The 11,201-nt window shown below is 39.6% G+C and overlaps 1 protein-coding gene across 1 annotated transcript; it reads right to left on the reverse strand.

Moving 5' to 3' along the window:
• Positions 1 to 2,037: 2,037 nt before the first annotated feature.
• LOC121387894 lies at positions 2,038 to 9,950 on the reverse strand. Its single transcript, XM_041519126.1, has 4 exons — positions 9,816 to 9,950; positions 8,628 to 8,710; positions 3,443 to 3,551; positions 2,038 to 2,211 (listed from the first exon to the last, which is right to left on the reverse strand). Exons 1-4 carry the CDS (start codon positions 9,943 to 9,945, stop codon positions 2,069 to 2,071), a joined length of 465 nt encoding a protein of 154 aa, XP_041375060.1. The 5' UTR covers positions 9,946 to 9,950; the 3' UTR covers positions 2,038 to 2,068.
• Between the last annotated feature and the right edge of the window lie 1,251 nt (positions 9,951 to 11,201).

Raw genomic sequence — 11,201 nt, forward strand, 5'->3', positions numbered from 1 at the left:
GTTACTTTGAGCAAACCCAGCGAAAAACCACCCCAAGGGCAGGTTTAAACAAGCAATACAATTGTAACCCAGTATTAAACTAGGATTACTGAAATGCATAGTAAACATGACCCAGGGTTTAACCTAGGTTTAAACCATATGTTTCCAAAACCCACCGATAGCCTAGACATATGAAGTCGGCCTATAGATTTCAGCCATAGGACTTAAGAGTATACATACTTTGTAAGAAATTTCACCTCCGGTGTAGAGGGAATATGTTCCTCATATATTTGCGTGACAACAGTTTATGAAAAAACTTACGTCACTACAAATATACTGAACAAATTATTTATTGCCTACCAAGAAAGAATAAAATTGTAAAATATGAACCATAGGTAACTGTGACGGAACATGCTTTTAATTTTGTTTTCGCCTGTGGCGATATTAATTGTTTTAGAGGGCCGTGTGCAGCTCCAATATGCACTTAAGCCCAGGTGGGCACTTTGTTACGTAATACCTCTGCGCGACAGAGGTCGAGCTGTACCCTCTAATACACACCCAGTACAGGTGTGGAGGCCATGTGGTCAGTAGTTACGTAATACCTCCGCTAGTTCGGTACGTTCGGGGTATTGCTGGCGAACTAGGCGTCAGCAAGTCTGGCCATCTAAGGAAAATTCCCGTCTTGGTCGCTGTGGAAATATCACTTGTAGGTATTCGGTGCCGCGATGTATCCCCAGGCGATATTCGGTTTTATGATAAATAGCTAGGGTTTTAGAGATATCAGGGAGAAACAAAAGGAAGGCTCCAGGGGATCGTTGTCCGTCCGGACTGGTAAATATTTTAATTATGCTCTGTTGTATAACCGTGATGTGATTCATGTGACTTTAAATATTTTAATACTGTATTATACCAATATTATTTAGACGGTGTTGCCGGTAATCTGACGCAGTAAACTGTAGGCTCACTGTTCTAATATATATAAGGCTTATCCAGTCATCCTAGGTTATTGTCTTTATTGTGATAGGTACCAGTATTAATTCTGTATTACAAGGTTACTGAATGAGTAGTTAAGGGTTAATTAAAAAGTAACCAGTTAGGAATAGAGTTGTAATTCCTTTATTAATTAAGTTCCCCTGGAAGCGTTTCTTAATTATCACACGTGTGGGTGTTGTGTCACGGTGAAGTGATTGGCATATTGTGTAAACTAGACACCTAGAGATTAACTAATTAAGTGATCAGTTCTGGGTTGTTATTATTTGTTGTTGTTAATTAACTACTGCGGCAGTACATTTGTCGGCGTAGGTTAATACAGATTCCAAAGTGTATTGTGTTTTTGTTGTGTTTTCTAGTGAACTAAACGTGCTATAATAATATATACCTTATATAAGATCTTATCTCTATCATACCTAGACGAGCCACGCGGGTTGAACTGCTCGTTACAGAGAGATCTAATAGATATACAGTTAGGAGAGATATTTGGATAATCGTGTTTCATTCAGTTACGGGTATTATAGGATCCCCGTGACAGTAACATATGTACAGGTATAAGCTGGAATAACTACTAAATGGTATATAGTTGTTTAGTAAGCAGTTGCGATTCCAGACAGTCCATTCGGGGAGGGGGTGGGAGGGGGCGGGCAATGACATATGGCCGAAGGCAACAAAGGTTCCTGAACGGATTTCTCCGATTCTCTAACGTAACAAATGAAAACAAAATATATATATATATATCTGTATCCTGGACCCCCCACTTAGATCCGCCACTGGCACGTTTTATCAGGCACCATGTTACATGTAAGCTTTGTATCAAAATTTAAATTAACTCATCTGTCGACAAGATAACTTCAATAAGAATGTTTGCTACATCTTTTTTTGTTTGTTTTGTGTTCCATACTTTGTTTTCCTATTGAACTTCGAAACGATGGACGTCTTCCTTTTGTTGTGATGTTGTTTTATTGTATTTCTTATTTTTAAAACAAAGTTATTTCTCTGTGAGTCGCTCGATATCAGTATACAGGTAATATCACACACCACAAATAACTCCAATCAATCTGTACAAACATTTCAATAGAAATTTAATAGAATAATTTCAGTTACTTTGAAATTCATCTAGGTTAAGCGAAATGCATGATGGGAAATTCCTCAGAGCCTCGATTTCATTCCTCGGAACATCGTCCCACTTGGCTAATCTGTGGCAGTAGGATGTCACGAAACGACCATTATAGTATGAACCTGCAAAATGTGAAAACATAAACAAAAATTACATTTACGAAACCTGTTTTTCGTAAACACAGGTGTTTAATTTACCAGGTGGTAGAATAAGGGCGGAAGTTACGAAACCTGTTTTTCGTAAACATAGTTATTTAATTTACCAGGTGGTAGAATAAGGGCGGAAGTTACGAAACCTGTTTTTCGTAAACATAGTTGTTTAATGTACGATGCCTGTTTTCCTTAAACGCGGGTGTTTAATGTACGATGCCTGGTTTTCCTTACACGCCAGTTTTTAAGTTACAAGATCTTTAATTTACGAAACGTGTTGTTCTTAAATGCAGTTGTTTAATTTACGAAACTTGTTGTTCTTAAATGCAGGTGTTTAACTTACGAAACTTGTTGTTCTTAAATGCAGGTGTTTAACTTACGAACCTTGTTGTTCTTAAACGCAGTTGTTTAACTTACGAAACTTGTTGTTCTTAAATGCAGGTGTTTAATTTACGAAGCCTGTTGTTCTTAAACGCAGGTGTTTAATTTGCGAAGCCTGTTGTTCTTAAATGCAGGTGTTTAATTTACGAAGCTTGTTGTTCTTAAATGCAGTTGTTTAATTTACGAAGCTTGTTGTTCTTAAACGCAGTTGTTTAATTTACGAAACTTGTTGTTCTTAAAAGCAGTTGTTTAATGTACGAAACTTGTTGTTCTTAAATGCAGTTATTTAATTTAGTTGTTGTTGGGGTTTTTTGGGGGTTATTGGGGGTTTGGCGGGGGTTCTTTGTTCTTTTTCTTTCTTACACGTGTGTGTTTGAACATTGTAAATATGTGTTGTTGCGCACAGGTAAGAGAGAAACATATTAACACAATCGACAAATACCAGTTAAGTAGAATCTACCAAATATACTTATATTTTATTACAAATTCGTCCAAAATAGAAAGAGTTTATTGCCAATAATTGGTTACCTTTCATGGGCTCAGATTGGTACTGGTTAACATGTAAGTTGAACGTCATGACTGGACTCGAGAATAATCAAACTAAAGCTCTGTGGCATAAGATTTATGGGGAGGGGGGAATGTATTTTAGACACAGTAGCTGGCTACCATTTGGTCGTCGACGATTGCCGAAGTATTACACACAGTCCCCTCTAGCCCTCCCCTACAACATATCAATTAGGGGAGGGCTAGACGTGACTTGAGCTAGTTTGGTGGAAACCCGTCCTTAGACATAAACCAAAAAATTATATTCAGACGAACTGACCTGTTAAGAGGTACGTTTGACCTTTGTCGAAGGACGCTGAACACGAGAATCCGTTGGGGACGAACGCTATCACCGTGATGGTGGAATTGTCTTCACCCTCGGCTGGCAGCTGAAACAATTGTTAAAACAAAACTCTTACTGCAAACCAAATGACATTCTCTTGCGCCAATTAACACCACCTGGAACGAGAAATAGCCCAATGGGCCCACCGACCTCAGACCGACTGCGCATCAAGCGAGTGTTTTACCACCGAGCTACGCCTATGCACTACAGTTATTTTACTTTTCCCTCCACCGACGGGGATCGATCCCAAACCGACTGCGTATCAAGTGAGTGTTTTACCACTGAGCTACGCCTATGCACTACAGTTATTTAACTTTTCCCTCCACCGACGGGGATCGATCCCAGACCGACTGCGTATCAAGTGAGTGTTTTACCACTGAGCTACGCCTATGCACTACAGTTATTTAACTTTTCCCTCCACCGACGGGGATCGATCCCAGACCGACTGCGTATCAAGTGAGTGTTTTACCACTGAGCTACGCCTATGCACTACAGTTATTTAACTTTTCCCTCCACCGACGGGGATCGATCCCAGACCGACTGCGTATCAAGTGAGTGTTTTACCACTGAGCTACGCCTATGCACTACAGTTATTTAACTTTTCCCTCCACCGACGTGGATCGATCCCAGACCGACTGCGTATCAAGTGAGTGTTTTACCACTGAGCTACGCCTATGCACTACAGTTATTTTACTTTTCCCTCCACCGACGGGGATCGATCCCAGACCGACTGCGTATCAAGTGAGTGTTTTACCACTGAGCTACGCCTATGCACTACAGTTATTTTACTTTTCCCTCCACCGACGGGGATCGATCCCAGACCGACTGCGTATCAAGTGAGTGTTTTACCACTGAGCTACGCCTATGCACTACAGTTATTTTACTTTTCCCTCCACCGACGGGGATCGATCCCAGACCGACTGCGTATCAAGTGAGTGTTTTACCACTGAGCTACGCCTATGCACTACAGTTATTTTACTTTTCCCTCCACCGACGGGGATCGATCCCAGACCGACTGCGTATCAAGTGAGTGTTTTACCACTGAGCTACGCCTACGCACTACAGTTATTTTACTTTTCCCTCCACCGACGGGGATCGATCCCAGACCGACTGCGTATCAAGTGAGTGTTTTACCACTGAGCTACGCCTATGCACTACAGTTATTTTACTTTTCCCTCCACCGACGGGGATCGATCCCAGACCGACTGCGTATCAAGTGAGTGTTTTACCACTGAGCTACGCCTACGCACTACAGTTATTTTACTTTTCCCTCCACCGACGGGGATCGATCCCAGACCGACTGCGTATCAAGTGAGTGTTTTACCACTGAGCTACGCCTATGCACTACAGTTATTTTACTTTTCCCTCCACCGACGGGGATCGATCCCAGACCGACTGCGTATCAAGTGAGTGTTTTACCACTGAGCTACGCCTACGCACTACAGTTATTTTACTTTTCCCTCCTGCACTCCACTTATCATTTAACAAGGTCGGGACGTAACCCAGTGGTACAGCGCTCGCTTGATGCGCGGTCGGTGTAGGATCGACCCCCGTCGGCGAGCCCATTGGACTACTGCTCGTTCCAACCAGTGTACCACGACTTGTATATCAAAGGCATTGGTATGTGCTATCTTGTCTGTGGGATGGAGCATAAGATAACTATTTCTACTAATGGAAAGCTGTAACGGGTTTCTTCTCTAAGACTATATGTTGAAATTATCCAATGTTTGACATCCAGTAGCTGAAATTAATAAATCAATAGGTTTTAGTGGTGTCGTTAAAATTTAACTTTCTTGTTATCCATAAAATGATCCTCGTATAATACATTTTGTGTTGTGTTTTCGTATATCAACGCAGACTGCATAGTGATCCCCACTATGGCACATTGATTTATTAATCATCATCTATTGGATGTCAAACATTTGGTAACGTTGACATAAGTCCTAGAGAGAAAACCTGCTACATTTTTCCATTAGGAGCAAGGGATATTTTATATACACCAACACACAGACAGGATAGCGAATATACAGCATTTAATATACCAATCGAGGTGCACTAGATGGAACGAGAAAACCAATGGGCCCACCGACGGGGGTCGATCCTAGACCACTGAGCTACGCCTATGCACTACAAGCATTTTTCTTTCCCTCCTGACTCCTCTTACAGTTACCTCCATCGCCCCTATACCCATATATTGCTTATTTTATCTTTCGTCAACTCTCAAAACAATCTCCACACACATACATACACACACATACCTTTCGTCCCCTGTTTACTATAATTATATATATATATATATATATATATATATATATATATATATATATATATATATATATATATATATATATATGTTATATCCAACGTTTCTCTTTATCATTCTTCGACCTATAACACACACACGCGCGCACACACACGCACGCACACACACACGCACACACACACACCTCCATGCACCATCGTATTAAAACAGAGTCAAGAGGTTATTTAAACAGCCTTGCCAACAAATCCGGAGTAGTCCTAGAAATCAATTTAAAGTCGCAGACCCCTGTTTCAATGCGTGGAAATGGACAGTACCTTTGGTTAATCCACAAGTCTGTATCTTTTAGTGTAACACATTTCCATATACGTGTCAGATGCGGATCTAGGGGGGGGGGGGGGGGGCAGGGGCATCGGCCCCTACTAAATTTTGCGACAGTTATAAATTTATTATATATTAATTTCATTTTTTACGATCCCCTCCAAACCTCCCCCAAAGTTCCACTGGCATTCCGCCTCATGTCATTGCCCCCCCCCCCCCCCCCCCGAAATGTATTCTGGATATGCCACTGCGTGTAGTTACAATATGAATAGAATGATATAAATTTATGTGACGCTGAAAGGGGAAAATACCCATAAAACACAGACAATAGCTCATCTCCGCAACCATTACTTCTCAGATGTACGTGCGTTTCTAAAAATATAACAAATGCATAGATGTAATTAAATTTTCGTTGCATTCATTACAACATAACGTCATCCCATTGTTCCAGACGTAGCAACGGGAGTTGTTCATTTAAGAATTGACCGCAATTATGTTTTGGTTCATGCAAGTATGAACCGAAAAACGATGTGCACACTGAATGACTCCACGTAGAGGTAATACAAAAGTGTGCACATCGTTTTTTCGGTTCATACTTTCATGAACCAAAAAATAATTGCGGTCAAATCTTATAATTAAATTTATATGTATACTTTAACAATACATAACTGAATTTATTTAGTTTAGCTTTAAATACGCCTGTAGTATTGTTTGTGTAAATTTCATTGATACTATGTCGCGTAAGAATGCAAACGTTCATTCACTATTATATAATTAAATTTCTGTTACATTCATTACAACGTAACGTCATCCGATTGGTCCAGACGTAGCAATGAACGTACAAATTACGTCGTCGGGGAACGTCATATGTGATGACGTCATTTTATATGGGCAAGTTGTCTTAATGAGCGTTATTGTTTATGGATAAAAAATAATTCAAAATAAAGTATGACGTTTTAGTGTTATTATTAGCATGTATCATTCAAATTTAATTATAAGTATTGTCTGTTATTTCTTTTACGTTCATCTGGGTATCAAAAAAATAATCATCCGCAAACTTATGTGAGAACGGCTTCGCCGATTCACACAGTTTGCGGATGATTTTTTTTGTTCATACCCCGATGAACGTAAAAGAAACAACAGACAATCCTTGATTTAATCAGGAGATTTTTTTTATAAATGACGTCATTTGGTAAATTACGTACTTTTGATAAGTGACGCCATTTCATCTAGTTGCTGTGCATTTTTACGAATCATTTCGTTATACTGGAAGGAATTGTCCTATTCGTGTTTAGTTTATATTTTATGAAAGTGAATGAAGGGAATTTATGCTGTCGGTCGAACCGTTAATTTTTGCCAACAGCTGTAGAACATCCTTACAAGTAAGTTGCAGGCGTGACGTTTCCTACATGACTTCATGTCATGATTAGCGAAGAGTTTTGTTTGTTTTTGTTTTTTAAATCAGTGTGTATAGATCGACATGTCTACTCTGCTATAGCATTTTTCATCAATTACCGGCCTCGGTGGCGTCGTGGTAGGCCATCGGTCTACAGGCTGGTAGGTACTGGGTTCGGATCCCAGTCGAGGCATGGGATGTTTAATCCAGATACCGACTCCAAACCCTGAGTGAGTGTTCCGCAAGGCTCAGTGGGTAGGTGTAAACCACTTGCACCGACCAGTGATCCATAACTGGTTCAACAAAGGTCATGGTTTGTGCTATCCTGCCTGTGGGAAGCGCAAATAAACGATCCCTTGATGCTAATCGGAAGAGTAGCCCATGTAGCGGCGACAGCGGGTTTCCTCTCAAAATCTGTGTGGTCCTTAACCATATGTCTGACGCCTTATAACTGTAAAATAATGTGTTGAGTGCGTCGTTAAATAAAACATTTCTTTCTTTTCATCAATTTATCATATACATTTTTTTATTGCTTTTGTAGCTTTCACGTGTTTTTTTCTTCAAAATATGTAAATATGGTTGCCTGAATAATCCGGCTTGTTGCACAAAAGTAGTGCGAGTCAGTGTGTGTGTGTTGGGGGGGGGGGGGGGGGGGGGGTAGTAGGCGTGGCTTATATTTTTTCAGTTCATCAAGAGATATGAACGGGAAAAAAGTAAGCACCTCTGGACCAATCAGATTGCCGTAAAGTGTATAGACGCAAAGAAAATTTAATTATTTCATGATGAACGTAAACATTACGTCATCAGACAAAGTCATATCTGATGACGTCATTGTATATGGGCAAGTTGTCTTCTTGAGCGTTATTATAACTATAGCTATGATTACATATACTCATGAATCACTGTCAAAACAGTGGTGATGTCAGGTGTTCGCTAAAGGTGAGCACATACTGTAGCCCCCCCCCCCCCCCCCCCCCCACCCCCACCCCATGGCACCCGTCGTGAGTACTGCCACCACAGATGTTAAACCTTATACAATTGTGTGTTGCAGGTTTGTAGATTAACCAAATTAGGTGTCCGTTTTTATCGGTTGAAACTAAGGTCTGCGTATAAGATATCGTAACTAAATGTGATAAATTGTTTACCCAAAATACTTCTTCTACTGTTATGTAGTAGTATCCAACATTGTCCGAATCTATCTTGACGTCATTCACCGTTCCCTTGACCACTGGGTAAAATATAATAATGTCACAGCAGCATCAGTAACAGTAATTACAATAAAAACAACAATAATTGAATATTAATAATGTGAAGATGACGATAATGATGATAACAAAATATTAAAATTTGTTTTGTTTAACGATACCACTAGAGCATATTGATTTATTAATAATCGCCTATTGGATGTCAAACATTTGGTAATTTTAGAGAGGAAACCCGCTACATTTTTCATTTAGTAGCAATGAATTGTTTATATGCATCATCCCATATACATGGGCGGGACGTAGCCCAGTGGTAAAGCGCACGGCTGATGCGCGGTCGGTCTAGGATCGATCCACGTCGGTGGACCCAATGGACTATTTCTCGTTCTAGCCAGTGCACCACGACTGGTATATTAAAGGCAGTGGTATGTGCTATCCTGGTTGTGGGATGTGCATATAACAGATCTCTTGCTACTAACAAAAAAATGTAGCGGGTTTCCTCTCTATGACTGTGTCAAAAATGACCATATGTTTAACATCCAATAGCCGATGATTAATAAATCAATGTGCTCTAGTGGTGTCATTAAACAAAACATGTTTTGTCATCACATACACAAAGTAGCACACGCCACGATCTTTGTTATACCAATCGTGGTGGACTGGCTGGAACGAAAAATAGCCCAATGGTCCGACTGAGGTCAACGCTTTACCAGTGGATTACGTCCCGCCCATCACGAGTTAAAAGATTGCAATTACATATAATGTTTATGTCATCGAACATAATACTGGTAGGTGCCGAGTTCGCACCCCGGTACCGGCTTCCACCCAGAGCGAGTGTAACGACTCAATGGATAAATGTAAGACCACTACGCCAACATCTCTCTCACTAACCACTAAACCACTGCCCTGGACAGACAGCCCAGATAGCTGAGGTGTGTGCCCAGCACAGGGTGCTTGAACCTTAATTTGATAGAAGCAATAAAAATAAGTATAAATGAATGAATGAAAGAGAGTGAATGAGAGAGTGAGTGAGTGAGTGAGTGAGTGAATGAATGCATAAATGAGTGAATGAATGAATTAATGAACGAACGAATGAATTAATGAGCGAATATAGTTATATACGTGTATTACCGAATCTATCTTGACGACACATCACATCAGTCGCTGGTCCCGGCCTGGAACACGAACAGCCACTGACGTCATCAACCACACACAGCGCGATAACGACTACCACAGACACGGCTCGAGCAAACATAGTCATACTTGGAACGGCTGGAAACACAAACACTGCATTTTGTGGATTTTCAGTTATATTTCCCCTTCTAAGTTGGGTGTTTTTGTTTTTTTTTGGTCTCCTTTTTTAAAGTTTTGTTTTGTTTAACGACACCACTTGATCACATTGATTTATTAATCATCGACTACTGGATGTCAAACATTTGATAATTTAGATATATAGTCTGAGACTGGTATATCAAAAGTCGTGGTATGTCCTGTCCTGTCTGTGGGATGGTGCATATAAAAGATTCCTTACTGCTAATGGAAAAATGTAGCAAGTTTTCTTTCTAAGACTCTATGTCAAAATTACCAAATGTTTGACATCCAATAGCCGATGATTAGTTAATCAGTGTGCTCTAGTGGTGTCGTTAAACAAAACAAACTTTTCATTAAACAAAACAAAACAAACTTAAACAAAACAAAAAACATTTAAGACGACATCCATGATCTCACATTCTTCGCCCCTCTACCCCCTCCCCTCCTTTGCTTTCATCCGCCACTGATGTGTCATAAATACCGCAGTTTATATCTGTACCATTGATTGATTAATAAACCAATGTTTTCTAGTTGTGTCGTAAAACTACAAACATCCAAGAACACAAAAACAACTACCTCGTTCAATACCACCCCCACCCCCACCCCCACCCCAACAAAATAAGCACACATGTTCTTTTAAAACATGATTTTACCTTTAAAAAAGAATTATACGAGTAATTACATTTAGAATTACCTTTGGCCGAATTATTTCAAATTCCGTTTGGCCGATGAAAGAAATAATAAATTTGTACGCACGTAAATATTTAGACAAAACAAATCGATATTGAGATATTACAAATATTCATATTATAAGCAAGAAAACAATTAAGTAAATAATAATGTTAATAATGTGCAAATATTTCATTTAAAAACGAGTCCCTTTTAATATTATGCGTAATAAGTAAATATTAGATAGAGCACAGCAAAGAAAACATGTTACAAAATGTATAATATTTACTTACATATTTATGCAGGTTAGGCTGAAATGAACTTGTGACTTGTGATGTTTTCTACTTATATACATTTTGTTCCAGTGATATTTCGTATATTAAATTTAATCAAATGTCACATTGATCATGGACCCAGCATCGTGATTCGTGTTGTGTCTCAAGTTAACGTTTTAATGTTTCAACAGGCGTTGTTGAGATCGATGACATTTCACGAGCGTCCAATTAAGATGAATTAGTATATATAGTTTACACCTCA

This window comes from Gigantopelta aegis, chromosome 13 (genome assembly GCF_016097555.1).
Source record: "Gigantopelta aegis isolate Gae_Host chromosome 13, Gae_host_genome, whole genome shotgun sequence".
NCBI lineage: Eukaryota > Metazoa > Mollusca > Gastropoda > Neomphalida > Peltospiridae > Gigantopelta > Gigantopelta aegis.